This window comes from the organism of the source record quoted next, unplaced genomic scaffold (genome assembly GCF_019419815.1).
Source record: "Pyrus x bretschneideri cultivar Hongxiangsu unplaced genomic scaffold, Pyrus_bretschneideri_v1 Contig23, whole genome shotgun sequence".
NCBI classification, from domain to species: domain Eukaryota; kingdom Viridiplantae; phylum Streptophyta; class Magnoliopsida; order Rosales; family Rosaceae; genus Pyrus; species Pyrus x bretschneideri.
In genome coordinates this window covers 4,285,419-4,307,218 of record NW_025999535.1, presented here as the reverse complement: position 1 = coordinate 4,307,218, position 21,800 = coordinate 4,285,419, and the positions used below count along the sequence as shown (strand labels likewise).

At 37.9% G+C, this 21,800-nt stretch overlaps 1 protein-coding gene and 1 long non-coding RNA gene across 4 annotated transcripts; both read right to left on the bottom strand.

The window, feature by feature from the left end:
- Positions 1–10,718: 10,718 nt before the first annotated feature.
- Positions 10,719–12,399, bottom strand: LOC125478021. 2 transcript variants are annotated; one of them, XR_007258843.1, is made up of 6 exons: positions 11,995–12,397; positions 11,877–11,893; positions 11,754–11,787; positions 11,592–11,686; positions 11,370–11,486; positions 10,719–11,094 (listed from the first exon to the last, which is right to left on the bottom strand). It is a non-coding gene; the product is annotated as an uncharacterized LOC125478021 (long non-coding RNA). The 2 variants fall into 2 exon arrangements; XR_007258842.1 differs by having other exon boundaries at positions 11,754–11,893; positions 11,995–12,399.
- A 1,564-nt stretch (positions 12,400–13,963) lies between these two features.
- LOC125478019 lies at positions 13,964–16,178 on the bottom strand. Of its 2 annotated transcripts, none has more exons than XR_007258838.1 (2): positions 15,357–16,178; positions 13,964–14,420 (listed from the first exon to the last, which is right to left on the bottom strand). XR_007258838.1 is itself a non-coding variant. In XM_048585663.1 (2 exons), exons 1-2 carry the CDS (start codon positions 15,441–15,443, stop codon positions 14,124–14,126), a joined length of 339 nt encoding a protein of 112 aa, XP_048441620.1. In that variant the 5' UTR covers positions 15,444–16,153; the 3' UTR covers positions 13,964–14,123. The 2 variants fall into 2 exon arrangements, 1 of the variants encoding a protein (XP_048441620.1); XM_048585663.1 differs by having other exon boundaries at positions 15,402–16,153.
- Positions 16,179–21,800: the final 5,622 nt, after the last annotated feature.

Sequence of the window (21,800 nt, the reverse complement as noted above, 5' to 3'; positions counted from 1 at the left end):
GATAGCCCTGAGCCCCAATGTCCAGAACAAGCCTCCACTTATCACCACCTTCTCGACATGCTCCTGAGGAATATCACTGTCTGGCATACTGATGAGGAAATTGACATGGACATAGTCCCTTATGCAATGTAAAAAAGAAGCTAAGGCCAGCAGAAAGCAGGTCAGAATGCTAATATATTTGACAGAAACTAGCGCAGGACTTGTGTCCCCATATGTAATACTGCTCGTGAAGGTGTTGTGCGAAGTGTTTCCAATCCATGCCCCGATGAGAGAGCTTAAGGCTAGAGAGGTTGAGGCTAAGCAATTTGCTGCTGTTATGGTGCTAGAGATTACAGTTAGGGACATACCTCTGTCCTTTGCATCAACCTGCAAATAATTAAAGACCAAATAGAGTTAGTGACTCTGTGTTTTCTCTCGCTGAACTTAGTTGTTAGAAAAACGCTTATATTGTCAGATTGTGAATTTGCACCTAACATTCTAGGAAAAGTGAAGACGAAAAGTGAAGTCTTATAAACTTACCTGCAACATTCTCTCAACCCAAGCTTTTCTGCAGTGGTTTTCATTGCCAATGACTGTAGTTTCAGGATGTCTTAGGTACCTATACAGAAGGAGAAGATGGTAGCAAAGCATGATTACCAGCCCAGTTGGAACCAAGATTAAATCCAAGTATTCCTTCTTCCAAACCATTCTCTCTCTCTCTCTCTCTCTCTCTCTCTCTCTCTCTCTCTCTCTCTCTACCCTAAAATGAACAAATTAATTATTGGGTTAGGTTGGTCTTTTAAATTTTAATCAAAGATTCAAAAGTTCATAGGATTATGGCTAAACGTTAAGTTCCATTTGTGTAGTGGATTTGGTTAAGCAGATAAAATTGGCTTTAGTTTTGAAGATGACCGACCTCTCAATTAAAAAAAAAAAAAAATTAATGTTTACTACTTATATATAAAATACGAGTCATAAAAAAAAAAAAGAGGAAGAAATACCATGCAATATATACTTTTGCTTAACAATTTCACATGGAAATGGAAGTTGCATGCTCTCATAAGGCTACAAAATTTGGTTCATAATTCGCAATTTTGCCGCGTGGTAAACCTTCTCGGATTTGGTTGATTTTTAGTAGAGTAGATATTTAAAGAGTGACCTAGACCATCCTGCAATATTGCTAAATGATAAAAAGAGTCAAGAAGATAAAACAAGAAAATTAAAATAAGTAGGTTGTTAGCATTTCTCATCTAAGTGAATCGAAGCAAGAGATTTTCTCCAACAAAACAAAAACATGATGGAGATGGATTTGGTTTGAAGGACTAGCATGTAGAATTATCAGAGAGACGGACTAAGGGTCCACTCTCAACAACACCAATATTGTTTTCAACTTGGTAATTACGACTTGCACAATTCTTCAGGTGTGGGGTTTTAGTACAAAAGATCTTGATATTAGTTGAAGTGGGATTAAGATCTTTAAACTCTGTTTTTTTTTTTTTTTTCACATATATGATCGATGTGGAATATTTCAACATAGCATGAATACACCATTGGGATAATCTCAATCTTTGTCATTTGTATTCCTGAACCCTAAACCATCGAATAAACTCGTGTTGATAAATGATGTAATGGTAGTGTAACCATCTCGGATATCTCTCAACTTTTCTTCAACATTACTATGTAGCATTGAGTGTTACTAAAAATGAAAAGTTGAGTTTGAAAATAAAAGATCAAAAAGCATCTTCAATGCAACGAAAAATTCGAACTCAAATTTTATGTTCGAGTCTAAATATGAGTCTAAGGTTCCCTAATGCACACTCATTTCAAGTATCCAACGAAGTTGAGACCCAAAATTAAGTTTCAATATCAAATTTAAGTTCAAGTTGGAGCCCATGCCAATAAGGAAAAACGTTATTCAACCAAGAAAATGAGATTTGAGTCCAATCATTTCCAATAAACATAACCAAATTGTTTTATAAATCAAATATGAATTTTGAGTCCAATGTTTTCTCATGCACATACTCAAGTTTTAAGATTTGAGTCTTTGCATTGGAGATGCTCTAATTATGAAAATTAAACTTAACAACTAAAACACAAGTAATGTTGAGTACTACGTACATAAAAAAAAAACACATGTAACATTTAGTGCTACGTACGTAGCATTAAAGTCAACCATGCACTCTTACAAAATCGCACATTACCCCGTATACTCTGTTATGTCTCACTTTACTCAATGTATTCATCTTTCATTGGCGAGACATAGGCTCTTTGGACTTTCCAACCCATTTTCACATTTAGAAATATATGAAATAGCAAAAACAACCTTGGAATAGAGCAAAACCAAAAGCTCGCCAACATTACCCCAAGTTCACTCCATGACTATCCTAAATGGCTCAACCTCTCAAAGATTGACAATTTGTCATTAAAAGTCACAATTCATTTGACCTATCTCCATTATCATTGCTGAAAAAACCAGATAGTTATTGACATATCAACGGAATTAATGTCTCTCTTAACTTAGTGGACGAAATGGGATTGAGAGAGACACAAATGATGAATACACGAGGTATGGTAAGATAAACAAGAGTGTAGGAGGTAAGAATAAACAAACAAAAAAAGTTGCTATTAGATCTTCTTAATCGTTGAAATCTAATAGTAAAAAACCATGGATTGAGATTCTCTCCGGATGTCACACTCCAGAGTTTACAGACCCAATAATCTGAACCGTTCAAAAACTGCAAAAGTGGAGCTGGAATCCCTGTCAAAAGGTGGTTCTGAATTGACTCTGGCTCAAGAGTGGCTTTCTGCTCTAAAATAGCACACCATTATAGCCCATGTGTTTCACCACCTTTCACCATTCGATTTCATCATGTGCACAGAGACCAAACAACGCCTCTAGTTTACGTGGTTGGAGTTGGATAAGCAACAAGTAGAAAGTAACACATGGCATATGTGGCTTTTGAGCTACATGTACCAATTTGTTAGGCTGCCCCCAACACATGAGCACTTTGAACCCATCGACTACACGCGACATGACAGTGCCAAGTTTCGTTAATTGCAAGGGCCAGCTGTGTTTTATGTTAAGTAGGTATTTAATATTCAATTAGAGAATGTGTTTTGGACAATGCAATGACCTAATCAGACCAGACAAACCAATATGATAAAGACTCTGCTTCACGAGCATCGAAATAGAACCAGTGTGGAACTGGAGGGAAACTGTCATAGCTTAGTGATAGTTGGTTACCGGCCTAATCAATATCTTTGATGAACAAGTTACATGATACAAGTTTTATTGGTTTCATTTTACACGTGTATTGTGTATCATTGACACGAAATATCACAATAATAGTGTACCTGTGTCATGAAAGTCATTCTCCTTAAGTAGCGTCATTTATGGTATGTTACCCACCCATTTGGTGTGTGGTGCCTCCTAACCTGTGGGCTCAGGACTTGCTTAATTTGATTGAGTAGAAGATGATGAGGTCACAAACTCGACATTTCATCCATCGTAAAACGATTAATTTCATTACTCTTAATTCTCTACTCTGTTACAAGTATACAACACTTGGTATTTGATCATGATTGCAAGCAATAATCAATCTACTGACACGGAAAAAGAAATTTATGTTCTTGATTAATTAAGACTGCAGATAGCATACCATCTCTCATTTCTCCTATTGGTAGGCCTAGAAATTTTTTACACGACCCGTTAGCCCAACTCGAAACAACACGAAATTAACAGATTTTCGGGTAGACACGTTAACGAATCGGGTCGTTATTGGGTAACCCGATAAGCACTTATTAAGATAACGGGTCAGTCCAGGTATATATGTGGATAACCCGTTACACAATAAGAAAATTTTAATTTGATAATTATATACCACTAAAAAAAATACTATAATTAACAGCAATAGGATTTAATCTCGAAACAAACTGAAAGTTAAAAATTTAGAAAATTGATGAACAAAGATTTAATCTTGGTCATCCAATTTTTATCTTAGCCATAAATTAGACTCTCTCTCTCTCTCATTCTCGAAGGCTCGAATTGAAGCATCTTTTATCTCTATCTTGAACTAAACTCTCATCTCAGTTTAGAACCTCAACTCTGGCTAGCCACAACTCCACGACCACCCTCTCTAGTCTCCTACCACCACACCACTGTCACCACATACGACCTATTAATTCACCACCAGTCCATTTGCTACTTTTGTCTCCAATTCTCTCTCTGGATCAAGCAAATCTCGTTATGATATTTTTGTGGCAATGTTAAGCTATTCTGAAGTAATATTTATGTGGCTATGTGATATGTGCAAATTTAGAAAGAAAATTTTTTTTCTTAACAGGCCATAATGACCTAACCTATTTTTGTGGCAATGTTAAGCTATTTTAACCGTTGGGTAAAATGACCTAACCTATTAAGAACCCGTTAAGATAATAGGTGTGACATGACACGATCCATCAAAATAACAAGTGTTACACGAAAACACTACGAACACGGCAAACACGACCCGTTTGTCAGACCTACATATCGAGGCACGTTCAAAGTGTCTAACCCGCATGAGGAGTCAATTCACCTATTTATAGGCCATGAGGAGTCAGTCTAGGCCTCAAACACTTTTCTAAGTCATCGGTACAAGTAGGGGTCAGTGGCAAGACCTGTCTACTCAAACATGCCCTTTATCTAGAGTAAGGCCGCATGTTCTCTACACAATAACGGAAAACAATCTACGCCAGTCAGTCTGGCGTGACATCCCACGTGGTCGAGTAAGTGCTGCTTTGATTGGACATAGCAGTTTAGTATCTAGTGGGAGTAACTGGTATAGCTAAGTTGTCGAAGTCAACTCATTCCTCTCGAAGTAGTTTCACTTCGCAGATAGATATGATTATACCAGGAACCACGTGATTATATCATCTCTCAGTGAAGAGGTATGAGGCACTGCCTCCACTCCAGGCTTGAACATTCATTATTTCGAGAAGGTGAAAATTATGGTCACACAGCTGCCGAGCGGGATGCTCGTGGTTGTGCATGACGCGGGCTGCTAATTAAACTCAAGCCAGACTGTGCTTCTTCTTTTCTTCGTTTAATGTGATGCCTCTCCAATACAAGGTGGAGAGAACTATTTGCAAGCCAAGTCGTGAATGGACACTTCGCTTGGAATTGGGTCTAGAATGCTCGTCCGAGTGTGAGTCCAACCATGAATGCATATTTTCGCATGGACCTAGTCGGAAGTAGACGATGTCTGCCTGCTAAGGTGAGAGAAAACATTACCCTAAGGCCCCAGGAAGGAGTGCACATTGCCCCCGACGCTCAGTTCGTGGCTGTTTGCCAGGATGTTGCTAGAAAGCAACGTCAACAACTGCCATCGTGTCTCGATGTGCTCAAAAAGTTGATTCACCAAGGTCATCTGTTGCATTGGTACGGACAGGTGTTAATCGCCATTCAGGGTGGAAGAACTAAGATAATAGGCGTTTCCATTAGTAATGGAAGTGTAATGGATTTTAAGTACAAAATTTGAGCCGAGACGAGTCAAATCTACGAAAAAACAAGAGAAAATAAGGCACAAATACCCATGTTCAATCGCTAGTCTGACGGTCTGTCCAACAGAACCAGCCTAGGTTGCGATTGATCGGGGAACCAAGAATCGGTTTGACTGAACCGATCTGTAACTAATTTGGAGTGAAGGCCGCAAGAATTGGCTGGACCACTGGGACAGACTGGTCTGGTCGTGGGTCGCGGGTCGTGGGTCCTTGAGGCTCCACGCGTTAGGCTCCCAGGTCATGGGTATGGTTAAGTTGCAGTGCAGCGCATGCCTGGGTTTGGCTTTGAACCGCCAGTCCAGGCTACTTCTGCAATGACTTGGGCTGTTGATCTGCTGCGTGGCACTAAAGCTGTCTCACAGGCCACTACAGCGGCGACTAAATTACTACTGTTACATAAGCGACAATCTAGGCTCTGCCTGAAGCTGTTTCACAGGGCACTGTCGTGCCCGCAAGGGTGCTCCGCAGTGGCAACCGTTGTGTTGAGCCTCAATGAGCGACGACGTAGGGCCACATCCCGATCTCCATCGTTTATCCAAATGAACCATCATGTGCAAACTTAATAAAGAGGCCCTCCTTATTTGAAAAAAATATATATATATTTCTAGACAATATATTCATGCAGAATTCAACAATAATTGAAACCAATATATCATTCTTACTAAATAAATAATCTCCAATTGCCATGAAATTATAATTCTATGAAAAAATAGAGCACGTCTGAAACACAGATATGGAAATACGCTTGTATTTGTGGAATAAAGTAATACATTTTTATTGCTAGAGAAAGTGAAAGGAAGTAATACACAAGTTTTTTTATTGCTAGAGAATTGTTTTAGTAGAAACTCCACTTAATCAATTGTAATATAGATACTATCATATGATGATGATTTTTCTTTTTAATCAATTTTTTTAATTATAAATTTACACATATGTGATAGGAGGATCAAAATTTTGAGGTCCTATGCCGCTACACCTTTTGCACATCCCCAACGCCCCTTCTAATTGTATCTTTTCCCCAAAGAACCTATAAAAATTCTAAGAATAGGAACGTCTGGAAAAATTTACGTATGTAATGGAAAAATTCAAAACTCGCAAGAGCATTTTTTGAGCATTTAATAAGACTCTCGATGACAGCACTAATTTGTGGTAGCAAAAATCCGTCATATTCAGTCTTGACGAATTTGTACCTACAAGACAATAATAAACATATGTGATCAAGGGTCAAAGCCTCACGTGCAAATAGGGAAGGGGGTTTCGTCAATGGAGCTTTGATGCCTAAGTCACTATCTCTGAAAAGATGAGTGTTTAGGGCTTATATGCGTAGCAAAGCTTACGAAAATTTTGATGGAAATGAGCTATTTATAGGCATGTGGCGGCTTCCCATTGGCTAAGGTGATTCATCTGTGGGTTGGATGTGGAAAGAATTATTCCAAAATATTAAGTAGAAGATAATTTCTTAGGATGATGATGGTAGTATCCTAGATTGATTTTGATGAAGATTCCTTACTTATTTGAGTTGATCTTCAATTAGAAGAAGATTAAAAGATGAGATTTATTAATTCTATCTTTAATGCCTTTGACTTGTCTTCCTTATCACGAACAGGAGAGCTTGGCAGTGTGGTAGTCTACTCTTGCCTCTAGGAATGTTGAACTACACATGGGAATGTTCAATTTCCGATATACGTCAATGCTTTAGACAAAGGTCTGTGGCCATGGGAATTTCTCATGGTATGGCCACCAGCCTTGCAGTAATTACAATACTCTTTAGAGCTAGGACTCGAATTCAACATTGGGCGAGGCTTCTTGAAGGGCTTATCTCGGATCTCATGCAAAATGTTGTTGAGAGAAGTGGAAAAGCCTCCATGATGGTTTCGGATTTTATCGTTCTTATACCTATCATCTCAGGCGACGATTTCCTCCGCCTTGTCAAAGCACTCTGCCAAGGTTTTAGGCTTGTGGAGCTTCATGTTGAGCTCCAATTCTATGGGGAGTTACTTCTTTAAATTACAGAGTTTCAACGCGTTTATATTTATGACATATAGTTTTTCAATAAGTAAATGGGTGAAAACACCCTTAATGACTAAACAAGATTCTTCATAGACGTATTTGATCTTTTCATGATTTGCCACATTTCTTTACATTTAGATAGTACGTGTTGATATGAACACGTGAGCACAAGTAGAATCAAATTTGGAGATATAACGAAGATTTTACGAAGCTCGGAAGCCGAGGGCATTTTGATCTTCTTACATTAATTTGGACATGTGAACTTCTGGCCTATGGGTGTGTGCCACGTCGGACCCCCATTTTTCTAGAATTCTTTCGACCCTCTATTTTCACTTCTCTTCCATCTCACTCAAACTCTCTTTCTCATCGAGATCATCACATCAATCATCCCTTCCTAGCGAGTTTACTAAAACGAAACCACCATCAAAACTTCATCCGAATGAACTTTATGGCATTTGTTCCATGAAAAATTCATGCACAGACTCCATTTCAAGGACTTCATTAGAGCAGTTTCCCATCAATTTTAGACAGTTTCTAGCCATCTTTTGGACTCCAAACATGTATAATCTTGTTCTACTATTCTCTAGCTTCGTTTGTGAAATTTGGTTGAGAAACAAGTGAGTTGTAGCGATTTGAAAATCACCCAAATTTTCACCCAACTTTTAAGAAATCGTTTTGTTTTCCGACGAACCGGGTCGACCCATATTCGGCCCAACCTAGTTACATAATCAAATTGGAATATTCCGTGGCCCTTAGGGAATTATGTCGTTGTTAACAGTTGACTTTTTTTTTGTTTTGTTTTGCTTGGGATCCCTCTTAGACTAATTTCGACGTCCTGAATCCATTTTTAACATCTGTTTAGTCAATGTGTTTCAAATTCTTCTAGAATGTCCTAGAAGACATGTACAAGCGAGAATTAAGTGTTTTATTGAAATAATTCTTAAACGAGACATGTGAATTCACACGTCCTAGGCGATAAATGTACGTGGATCCTTTGTACAATCATCGCCTAGAACAATTCACACATCTTTTTTTATAGTTCTTTTGATAAAAACAATTAATTCTCGCATGTACACGTCATCTAGGGACACTCTAGAAGAATTCAAAATGCGTTGACCAAAGTCAACCCTCGATCAACTAGCAACGGTAAGTTCCACAACCCCACGTAACTTGAAAGGAAAGATCTGCACATTGGATTTCTGATTCGTAACTTTCTAAAATCCTCATTATGCTCCCAAAACAACATATTAAAATTTCATAACAATTCAACGATCTAATCTCTGCTTATCGCAATTTTAAGTGGTGGTCAACTAGGCAGTCAATTCTGAAACTACGTTAAAACATCAGAATTTCACTAAACGGATGTTAAAAATGGATTTGGAACGTCGAAACTAGCCTCAAAAGAGTCTCGGGCTGAAACCCAAAAAAGTCAACAGTCAATAGCAATGGAATATTCCCCATGGCCCTTAGAATATTCATATTCCAATCTTATGTAGCTGCGTCAGGTCGGATATGGGTAAACCAAATGATTTTTGAAAAATTGGTTAAAATCTGGGTGATTTTCAAATCGCTATAATTCACTCGTTTCTCAACCAAATGTGACCTATGATATATCAAAACGAAGCTAGAGAAGAGTAAAACACAATTATACTTGTTTGGAGTCCAAAAAAACGACTAGAAACTATCTAAATTGATGGGAAAGTCACTGCTCCATTGAAGGTCCTTGAAATGGCGTATGTGCACGAATTTTCAAGGAACAAACACCATAATCGAGTTCGTAGGGACGATAGGGAAGTTTTGATGGTGGTTTTGTATTAGAAAACTTGTCGGGAAGGGATGGTTGTGTGATATGATTCTCGGTGAGGAAGACAGTTTAAGAATGAGATAGGAAAGAAGTGAGAGACGGGAAGAGAAGAGAGGGCCGAGAGAATTCTAGAAAAATGGGGTGTGTCCAACACACCCAAAGGCAAGAAATTCACATGTCCACATTAATCTAAAAAGATCAAAATTCCCTCAGTTTCCAAGCTTCGTAAAATCTTCGTTAGATCTCCAAATTTGATTCTGCTTGCGCCCACGCAATCATATCAACCGATACGTACTATCCAAATATGTAAAGAAATGTGGCAAATCATAGAAAGACCAAATATGTCGACAAATAATCCCGTTTAGTTCATTAAGGGTGTTTTCGTCCATTTAGTTATCGAAAAAACTATAGGCCCCTAAACCCTAAACCCGTCGAAACTACGGATATGAATACGAAATACGTAATTTTAAACAATGAAATCTAGGGACAAGAGATTTCACACCATTCCCATAGTCCCATGGGAATGATATTCTAGTGGATGTGGAATATGTTTCTAGGTGGGACGAGGCAATTGTAGCACCAGATTAGTGGTTCTGAAATTCCTCCAGGGTATTCCTTCCACAGTTTTGAACTCCAAGGGTATAATCATATGTGCAAATTAAAGTCTCCAACAGGGTTTAGGATGTCCCCATATTAAGCAACTAAATTTTGACTCTAATTTAGCGGATCCCATACTGGGCTATTAAGCAGCTAAATTTTGACTCTAATTTAGCGGATGAAAAATGCAAGTTACAGTTGAATGAGCTTGAAGTAATTCATAATGAGGCATTCAAGGATTTGCACGGATAAGGTGTTTTCTTCAATTCATAATGAGGGGTTTCATAATAATAATAAAACTCTTCGGAAGGAATTTTAGACAGGGCAGAAGGAGTTTTCTTCAATTCAAGATTAAAGTTGTTTCCAGGCAAACTTAAGTCTCGATGGGCCTTTATGTCTAAGGTTTATTCGCATGGGGTTGTGGAGATTAAAGGTTAATGAGGTTACAGGTCATGAGTTCAAGGTTATGGTCATAGGCTGGAACTGTACCACCGGACTCTGAATGATCCTTAACCACAGGACTTCTGCTGCGTCTAACTACGTTAAATAAAGAGCTTATTGAAAGTCCACCCAATTTTCTAACTCTTTCCTTACTTTCTTTAAGTTTTTATTTGATTTTTTCAAAAATTTAAGTTTTTCTAGTTTAAATTTTGTGTTTTACATTCTGTTTTTAATTTTCAAAAACATTGTGCCGTGTAGGTTGGTAAAATAGGTTATGGATTAAAAAATTTGGGCTTTTGCAGATAGCAAACAAAACATTTGTTTCATTTTCAACTACAGCGCACATACATAAAAGTAAAACTGGATCCTGCATCCAGCAGCAAGTTTACATTATCATCAACCACATACATCAGTTCTACATTATCAACTGGCAGAGAATTTAAAGCAGTTAAAGCAACAGAAATTTCAAACAAACAACAGTTATTGAGGGGGATTTTAGAAAACATACCAGGGCAATTCTGATGAAGTTTCTGCATTTGGACCCACTCGCTCCACTCAACTCACTCCCACCCCATAAATTATACATCACTGTGAAATTCCTAGATACACTTTCCTACAGATCGGGGGTCCAAATGCAGAAATGTCCACTGCGCTAGTCCGGTTAGTCCAAAGTTTCATCAGCTTTCAGTTAGGATTCATACAGTGCTTTCAGTTTCGAAGCTCATCTGATTACACAGAGACATGAATTCAGAATTTTCAACATTCGTTAGAAGCTATGATCAAACAAACAGATGCAAGAATTCTGAGCTTTTTTAATTTCTAAGCTCATCTGATCAGTGATCACAGAGACTTCCAAAAAATCTTAAGGTTAACATCTATGCCCTTCATTTCTAACCCTCAAGAGCAGAACTAAGTTCCTGCATTTGTTTCAGTGATCCATCTAATAGTAATACCATAGTATGTATATGTATATATATGCTTTCAATAGCTGAAAATATACCTCAGTTTTGCCGTAGTGAGCGTAGATGTCAGCTATGTACTTAACAAAATTAAGCGGATCCTTAGAGCTGCTGCTGTCCATAATGGGGTCCTCATCCTCCACATTTTCATCTTCTTCCTGCAGTAATCAACAGAATGTACCCAGTTAGCCTTCTGATATATAAAGATGGCAACTTTTGAATAAGAAAAGTGCTACTAATACTAGACAGTAAGACACACATACCATCCTACTTGGGTGTGCTTAACGAACATTGGCACATGAGCATCACAAGCCTTTGAATTTGCAGCAAATGAACTCACAGACACTTCCTTGGTTTCCTAATTACATGTAACCAATACCAAAAATTGTAATTAGAACTAAAATCGAAAAACTAAAAGGTAGTACCTTCGGCTGCTACTGAAGCAATTGTGCAAACCTCCTATACAAACATTGAAATATTAGTATCAAATTCTTTGGCTAGCAACCTTCTCACGGGTCTATGTGGCAGATATGGCACGTTTTTCTTACATTCCACAGCATCTTTTCTGAATAACAGCGGTTATAATGTCTCGAACATAAATTTAAAAAATTGAGAAATTGAAAATTACGTTAAATTTACATCCTGTGGTTCTGCTACGTCTCTTACCTTGGAAAATTGAAGGCCTAACGAGAGCTGGGTTGTTCTCCTTTGATCCCATTTTGATCACCTCCAATAGGAAATCACCATCAAACGACAGAAATCAAAAACCCCAAATTAAAATTTCAATGAAATCAGAAAAACTCATGATCTAGAACACGAAGAACAATAAGAAAACGTCCGAAAATCTGAAAAACAATCGAAACCCAGAACATTCGAAATTTCAAAAAAACATAAAAAACGAAAGATCGAAACAAACCCACAAACCTTTAAGAGAAATCAAGGGACTTGATCAAAGTAAGGCACATATCAAAGCATTGAATCTTCAAAATCCCGAGAGAGAAATGAATGGCATAGGAAGCCGCTCTCTCTCTCTCTCTCTCTCTCTCTCTCTCTCTCTGTATACACTCTGCGTCTGTGTTTCTTGTTGGGTTCTTTAAAAGGGAATTTGGGAGAGCAGGGCATGTGCTCGTCTCGTTTTGAATACAACGGCTACTAATTCCTGACCGTCAGATCTTAATACAACTGAAAAGTCTCGATTCTGTCTCTAACGGCTATCTCGCTTTTGTGCTCCGTGCCCTATTTATTATTTCAAATGTTTTCTTGCAGGTCTCCGGCCCTTTGATGCTTTTTTTTTTTTTTTTTTTTTTTTTTTTTTTAAGTTTTAACGAAATGTATGTGGTACTGTTTATTTTAACGAAAAATCATATTTTTACATTAAAAAGTTAATCTGCTACTATTACTTTATTTTGTCATTATCGTTAAAACTCAAATTTTTCAAGCCTGTTTTATTAGTTTTTTTTTTATTAGTTGGGATGGGCCTTTTGACCCTTTTGTATCTAATAACAAGCCCCGTTGTACTATTTTATTATATTTCCATGTCAACCCTAAACATAGAGCGCTGATGGATTCAGAATGTTGAAGTTTCTGTGTAAAAATATCATTCTAGCTCATTGGCCTACATTAGTCACCATAAAAAGGTTTACTCACTTTATAAGACTCATTCCTTTACAAAGTGATTTGAATGATGGTGAATGAGGATCCTTTCCGGATCCTTGGACCCTCTTTGTGAGGATCTTGACGATCCTCCAATCTTGTCAGTTTATCGTACATCGTGCGGTCAATTTTCGTCAGATACTGTTTATATTCAATTTTAAATAAAAAATTAAAATAATTTTTGACCGCACGATGTATGATGAACAGATATAATTGAAGGATCTCCGGAATCCTCACAAAGAGGATTTGGAGAGGATCCTCATTCGAGTTAAACACCTAACAAACTGGTGTTGGTTTTAGTCTGTAATTTCAATAAGAAAAAGAAAAACACTACTAGAAAAATGCCTTACAACAAGCAAAAGATTTACATGGAACAATTTACCACCATCGTAAAGTCTCAATCTACTATTACAAGACCATACGTAACACTCTACAGACACATAGCCTTGTATTGGTAATTGAGGACACCATTATAGGATAAACATGTTCCATGCAAGTGCATTGTAAGCCCTATCTTCAGTAAAAAAACTAGCTTCCCAAACCACATTACACTATGTTTGAACGAGAGAAATAAACATGGAATTTTGGTAAAAGTTAGAATTTATAAATTGACAAGCATCACTTCTCTTGTTTGGATTCATAAACATAGAAATTTAGCATTTCTGTGTTGAAAAAAAATAACTTGGAATTTGGGACCTCCAAATCCCAAATTCAAATTCCATGTAAATAGATGTTATTTCTCAATTTTTATGATTAAGAGTTTAAAAATAACAAATTCCGTATTCAATTCCATTGTTCTTTTAGGTTAACTAAACAAGAAAATTTACAAATTCTAGAAAATAAAATCTTATCATTTCAATTTCCGTCATTTTTAAATTTCTTAGTAATCTTAATTTTTTCGCCCAAACATAATATTAGTTGTAACTTGTATAAATGGCAAATTATCATTTACAAAAAAACTCGTTAAAACTAATAGAGGAGCTAAAATAAATCATAAATATATTTATAAGAGCAAACATAAAAATGAATTTATACAAAATCACTACATAAAAATGTACAAACGAAAATAGAGTGCAAACTTCCTACATACATTTCAATTTTTCTTTCTTTTTTTTTCACAATCCAAATTAATTACCTCCGGCTCAAAACCCTACCCCAGCCGCGCCGACTCCCATCGCAGCCTGCCTGTGCGGCTCCAGCTTCCTATTCTTCCAAAAACACGTCTCCGGCGCCACCGCAAGCTTAGGCACCGACCTCAGTGGCTCGGACTTGCATCGCGTCAGCACGAACTGCTCATAAGCAGCGGACCCCACCAGCTTCTGCCCGATCATCGTCGCCATCGACTGAACCGGAAATGAACAAGACGACCTGGGCGGCTGCATCGTTATCGGTTGCTGAACCACCGGCGCCAGAGGAGGCTTCGAGTCGATGCTCACCCGCTTCAAATAAGTAGGTTGTTAGCATTTCTCATCTAAGTGAATCGAAGCAAGAGATTTTCTCCAACAAAACAAAAACATGAAGGAGATGGATTTGGTTTGAAGGACTAGCATGTAGAATTATCAGAGAGACGGACTAAGGGTCCACTCTCAACAACATCAATATTGTCTTCAACTTGGTAATTACGACTTGCACAATCCTTCAGGTGTGGGGTTTTAGTACAAAAGATCTTGATATTAGTTGGAGTGGGATTAGGATCTTTAAACTCTATTTTTTTTTTTCCACATATATGATCGATGTGGGATATTTCAACATAGCATGAATACACCATTGGGATAATCTCAATCTTTGTCATTTGTATTCCTAAACCCTAAACCATCGAATAAACTCGTGTTGATAAATGATGTAATGGTGGTGTAACCATCTCGGATATCTCTCAACTTTTCTTCAACATTACTATGTAGCATTGAGTGTTACTAAAAATGAAAAGTTGAGTTTGAAAATAAAAGATCAAAAAGCATCTTCAATGCATCGAAAAATTCGAACTCGAATTTTATGTTCTAGTCTAAATATGAGTCCAAGGTTCCCTAATGCACACTCATTTCAAGTATCCGATGAAGTTGAGACCCAAAACTAAGTTTCAATATGAGATTTGAGTTCAAGTTGGAGCCCATGCCAATAAGGAAAAATGTTATTCAACCAAGAAAATGAGATTTAAGTCCAATCATTTCCAATAAACATAACCAAATTGTTTTATAAATCAAATATGAATTTTGAGTCCAATGTTTTCTCATGCACATGCTCAAGTTTTAAGATTTGAGTCTTTGCACTGGAGATGCTCTAATAATTATGAAAATTAAATCTAACAACTAAAACACATGTAATGTTGAGTACTACGTACATAAAAAAAAACACATGTAACATTGAGTGCTACGTACGTAGCATTGAAGTCAACCATGTACTCTTACAAAATCGCACATTACCCCGTATACTCTGTTATGTCTCACTTTACTCAATGTATTCATCTTTCATTGGCGAGACAAAGGCTCTTTGGACTTTCCAACCCATTTTCACATTTAGAAATATATGAAATAGCAAAAACAACCTTGGAATAGAGCAAAACCAAAACCTCGCCAACATTACCCCAAGTTCACTCCATGACTATCCTAAATGGCTCAACCTCTCAAAGATTGACAATTTGTCATTAAAACTCACAATTCATTTGACCTATCTCCAGTATCATTGCTGAAAAAACCAGATAGTTATTGACATATCAGCGGAATTAATGTCTCTCTTAACTTAGTTGACGAAATGGGATTGAGAGAGACACAAATGATGAATACATGAGGTATGGTAAGATAAACAAGAGTGTAGGAGGTAAGAATAAAACAAACAAAAAAAGTTGCTATTAGATCTTCCTAATCGTTGAAATCTAATAGTAAAAACCATGGATTGAGATTCTCTCCGGATGTCACACTCCAAAGTTTACAGACCCAATAATCTGAACCCTTCAAAAACTGCAAGTGGAGCTGGAATCCCTATCAAAAGGTGGTTCTGAATTGACTCTGGCTCAAGAGTGGCTTTCTGCTCTAAAATAGCACCCCATTATAGCCCATGTGTTTCACCACCTTTCACCATTCGATTTCATCATGTGCACAGAGACCAAACAACGCCTCTAGTTTACGTGGTTGGAGTTGGATAAGCAACAAGTAGAAAGTAACACATGGCATATGTGGCTTTTGAGCTACATGTAACCAATTTGTTAGGCTGCCCCCAACACATGAGCACTTTGAAGCCATCGACTACACGCGACATGACAGTGCCAAGTTTCGTTAATTGCAAGGGCCAGCTGTGTTTTATGTTAAGTAGGTACTTAATATTCTATTAGAGAATGTGTTTTGGACAATGCAATGACCTAATCAGACCAGACAAACCAATATGATAAAGACTCTGCTTCACGAGCATCGAAATAGAACCAGTGTGGAACTGGAGGGAAACTATCGTAGCTTAGTGAAAGTTGGTTGCCGGCCTAATCACTATTTTTGATGAACAAGTTACATGATACAAGTTTTATTGGTTTCATTTTACACATGTATTGTATCAGTTGACACAAAATATCACAATAATAGTGTACATGTGTCGTGAAAGTCATTCTCCTTAAGTAGCGTCATTTATGGTATGTTACCCACCCATTTGGTGTGTGGTGCCTCCTAACCTGTGGGCTCAGGACTTGCTTAATTTGATTCAGTAGAAGATGATGAGGTCACAAACTCGACATTTCATCCATCGTAAAACAATTAATTTCATTACTCTCAATTCTCTACTTAGTTACAAGTATACAACACTTGGTATTTGATCATGATTGCAAGCAATAATCAATCTACTAACACGGAAAAAGAAATTTATGTTCTTGATTAATTAAGACTGCAGATAGCTTACCATCTCTCATTTCTCCTATTGGTAGGCCTAGAAATTTTTTACACGACCCGTTAGCCCAACTCGAAACAACACGAAATTAACAGATTTTCGGGTAGACACGTTAACAAATCGGGTCGTTATTGGGTAACCCGATAAGCACTTATTAAGATAACGGGTCAGTCCAGGTATATATGTGGATAACCCGTTACACAATAAGAAAATTTTAATTTGATAATTATATACCACTAAAAAAATACTATAATTAACAGCAGTAGGATTTAATCTCAAAACAAACTGAAAGTTAAAAATTTAGAAAATTGATGAATAAAGATTTAATCTTGGTCATCCAATTTTTATCTTAGCCAAAAATTAGACTCTCTCTCTCTCCCTCTCTTATTCTCGAAGGCTCGAATTGAAGCATCTATTATCTCTATCTTGAACTGAACTCTCATCTCAGTCTAGAACCCCAACTCTGGCTAGCCACAACTCCACGACCACCCTCTCTAGTCTCCTACCACCACACCACTGTCACCACATACGACCTATTAATTCACCACCAGTCCATTTGCTACTTTTGTCTCCAATTCTCTCTCTGGATCAAGCAAATCTCGTTATGATATTTTTGTGGCAATAAGCTATTCTGAAGTAATATTTATGTGGCTATGTGATATGTGCAAATTTAGAAAGAAAAAAAATTTCTTAACAGGCCATAATGACCTAACCTATTTTTGTGGCAATGTTAAGCTATTTTAACCGTTGGGTAAAACGACCTAACCTATTAAGAACCCGTTAAGATAATGAGTGTGACATGACACGATCCATCAAAATAACAAGTGTTACACGAAAACACTACAAACACGGCAAACACGACCCATTTGCCAGACTACATATCAAGGCACGTTCAAAGTGTCTAACCCGCATGAGGAGTCAATTCACCTATTTATAGGCCATGAGGAGTCAGTCTAGGCCTCAAACACTTTTCTAAGTCATCGGTACAAGTAGGGGTTAGTGGCAAGACCTGTCTACTCAAACATGCCCTTTATCTAGAGTAAGGTTGCATGTTCTCTACACAATAACGGAAAACAATCTACGCCAGTCAGTCTGGCGTGACATCCCACGTGGTCGAGTAAGTGCTGCTTTGATTGGACATAGCAGTTTAGTATCTAGTGGGAGTAACTGGTATAGCTAAGTTGTCGAAGTCAACTCATTCCTCTCGAAGTAGTTTCACTTCGCAGATAGATATGATTATATACCAGGAACCACATGATTATATCATCTCTCAGTGAAGAGGTATGAGGCACTGCCTCCACTCCATGCTTGAACATTCATTATTCCGAGAAGGTGAAAATTATGGTCACACAGCCGCCGAGCGGGATGCTCGTGGTTGTGCATGACGCGGCCTGCTAATTAAACTCAAGCCAGACTGTGCTTCTTCTTTTCTTCGTTTAATGTGATGCCTTTCCAATACAAGGTGGAGAGAACTATTTGCAAGCCAAATCGTGAATGGACATTCGCTTGGAATTGGGTCTAGAATGCTCGTCCGAGTGTGAGCGCAACCATGAATGCATATTTTCGCATGGACCTAGTCGGAAGTAGACGATGTCTGCCCGCTAAGGTGAGATAAAACATTACCCTAAGGCCCCAGGAAGGAGTGCACATTGCCCTCGACGCTCAGTTCATGGCTGTTTGCCAGGATGTTGCTAGAAAGCAACGTCAACAACTGCCATCGTCTCTCGATGTGCTCAAAAAGTTGTTTCCCCGAGGTCATCTGTTGCATTGGTACGGATAGGTGTTGATCGCCATTCAGGGTGAAAGAACTAAGATAATAGGCGTTTCCATTAGTAATAGAAGTGTAAAGGATTTTAAGCACAAAATTTGAGCCGAGACGAGTCAAATCTACGAAAAAACAAGAAAAAATAAGGCACAAATACCCATGTTCAATCGCTAGTCTGACGGTATGCCCACCAACCAGCCTAGGTTGCGATTGATTGGGGAACCAAGAATCGGTTTGACTGAACCGATCCGTAACTAATTTGGAGTGAAGGCCGCAAGAATTGGCTGGACCTTAAGGCTCCACGCGTTAGGCTCCCAGGTCGCCGGTCGTGGGTCCTTCAGGCTCCACGCGTTAGGCTCCCAGGTCATGGGTATGGTTAAGTTGCAGTGCAGCGCATGCCTAGGTTTGGCTTTGAACCGCCAGTCCAGCTACTTCTGCAATGACTTGGGCTGCTGATCTGCTGCGTGGCATTGAAGCTGTCTCACAGGCCACTACAGCGGCGACTAAATTACTACTGTTACATAAGCGACAATCTAGGCTCTGCCTGAAGCTGTTTCACAGGCACTGTCATGCCCGCAAGGGTGCTCCGTAGTGGCAACCGTTGTGTTGAGCCTCAATGAGCGACGACGTAGGGCCACATCCCGATCTCCATCGTTTATCCTAATGAACCATCATGTGCAAACTTAATAAAGAGGCCCTTCTTACTTGAAATATATATATATATATATATATTTCTAGACAATATATTCATGCAGAATTCAACAATAATTGAAACCAATATATCATTCTTACTAAATAAATAATCTCCAATTGCCATGAAATTATAATTCTATGAAAAAATAGAGCACGTCTGAAACACAGATATGGAAATACGCTTGTATTTGTGGAATAATGTAATACATTTTTTATTGCTAGAGAAAGTGAAAGGAAGTAATACACAAGTTTTTTTATTGCTAGAGGATTGTTTTAGTAGAAACTCCACTTAATCAATTGTAATATAGATACTATCATATGATGATGATTTTTCTTTTTAATCAATTTTTTTAATTATAAATTTACACATATGTGATAGGAGGATCAAAATTTTGAGGTCCTATGCCGCTACACCTTTTGCACATCCCCAACGCCCCCTCTAATTGTATCTTTTCCCCAAAGAACCTATAAAAATTCTAAGAATAGGAACGTGTGGAAAAATTTACGTATGTAATGGAAAAATTCAAAACTCGCAAGAGCATTTTTTGAGCGTTTAATAAGACTCTCAATGACAGCACTAATTTGTGGTAGCAAAAATTCGTCATATTCAGTCTTGACGAATTTGTACCTACAAGACCATAATAAACATATGTGATCAAGGGCCAAAGCCTCACGTGCAAATAGGTAAGGGGGTTTCGTCAATGGAGCTTTGATGCCTAAGTCACTATCTCTGAAAAGATGAGTGTTTAGGGCTTATATGCATAGCAAAAGCTTATGAAAATTTTGATGGAAATGAGCTATTTATAGGCACGTGGCGGCTTCCCATTGGCTAAGGTGATTCATCTGTGGGTTGGATGTGGAAAGAATTATTCCAAAATATTAAGTAGAAGATAATATCTAGGATGATGATGGTAGTATCCTTGATTGATTTTGATGAAGATTCCTTACTTATTTGAGTTGATCTTCAATTAGAAGAAGATTAAAAGATGAGATTTATTAATTCTATCTTTAATGCCTTTGACTTGTCTTCCTTATCACGAACAGGAGAGCTTGGCAGTGTGGTAGTCTACTTTTGCCTCTAGGGATGTTGAACTACACATGGGAATGTTCAATTTCCGATATACGTCAATGCTTTAGACAAAGGTCTGTGGCCAGGGGAATTTCTCATGGTATGGCCACCAGCCTTGCAGTAATTACAATACTCCTTAGAGCTAAGACTCGAATTCAACATTGGGCGAGGCTTCCTGAAGGGCTTATCTCGAATCTCATGCAAAATGTTGTTGAGAGAAGTGGAAAAGCCTCCATGATGGTTTCAGATTTTATCGTTCTTATACACATCATCTCAGGCGACGATTTCCTCCGCCTTGTCAAAGCACTCTGCCAAGGTTTTGGGCTTGTGGAGCTTCATGTTGAGCTCCAATTCTATAGGGAGTCACTTCTTTAAATTACATAGTTTCAACGCCCTTAATGACTAAACAAGATTCTTCATAGACGTATTTGATCTTTTCATGATTTGCCACATTTCTTTACATTTAGATAGTACGTGTTGATATGAACACGTGAGCACAAGCAGAATCGAATTTGGAGATATAACGAAGATTTTGCGAAGCTCGGAAGCCGAGGGCATTTTGATCTTCTTACATTAATTTGGACATGTGAACTTCTGGCCTATGGGTGTGTGCCACGTCGAACCCCCATTTTTCTAGAATTCTTTCGACCCTCTATTTTCACTTCTCTTCCATCTCACTCAAACTCTCTTTCTCATCGAGATCATCACATCAATCATCCCTTCCTAGCGAGTTTACTAAAGCGAAACCACCATCAAAACTTCATCCGAATGAACTTTATGGCATTTGTTCCATGAAAAATTCATGCACAGACTCCATTTCAAGGACTTCATTAGAGCAGTTTCCCATCAATTTTAGCCAAACATGTATAATCTTGTTCTACTATTCTCTATCTTCGTTTGTGAAATTTGGTTGAGAAACAAGTGAGTTGTAGCGATTTGAAAATCACCCAAATTTTCACCCAAATTTTAAGTAATCGTTTTGCTTTCCGACGAACCGGGTCGACCCATATTCGGCCCAACCTAGTTACATAATCAGATTGGAATATTCCGTGGCCCTTAGGGAATTATGTCGTTGTTAACAGTTGACTTTTTTTTTGTTTTGTTTTGCTTGGGATCCCTCTTAGACTAATTTCAACGTCCTGAATCCATTTTTAACATCTGTTTAGTGAAATTCTGATGCTTTAATATAGTTTCGGTATTGACCACCTAGTTTAAAATTGTGATTGCCAGAGATAAGAAAATCCAATGTTGTTTTAGGACGTTACAGATCGAAAATCCAATGTGCATCAAGTTACGTGAGGTTGTGGAACCTACCGTTGCCAGTTGATTGAGGGTCAATGTCTTTCAAATTCTTCTAGAATGTCCTAGAAGACATGTACAAGCGAGAATTAAGTGTTTTATTGAAATAATTCTTAAATGAGACGTGTG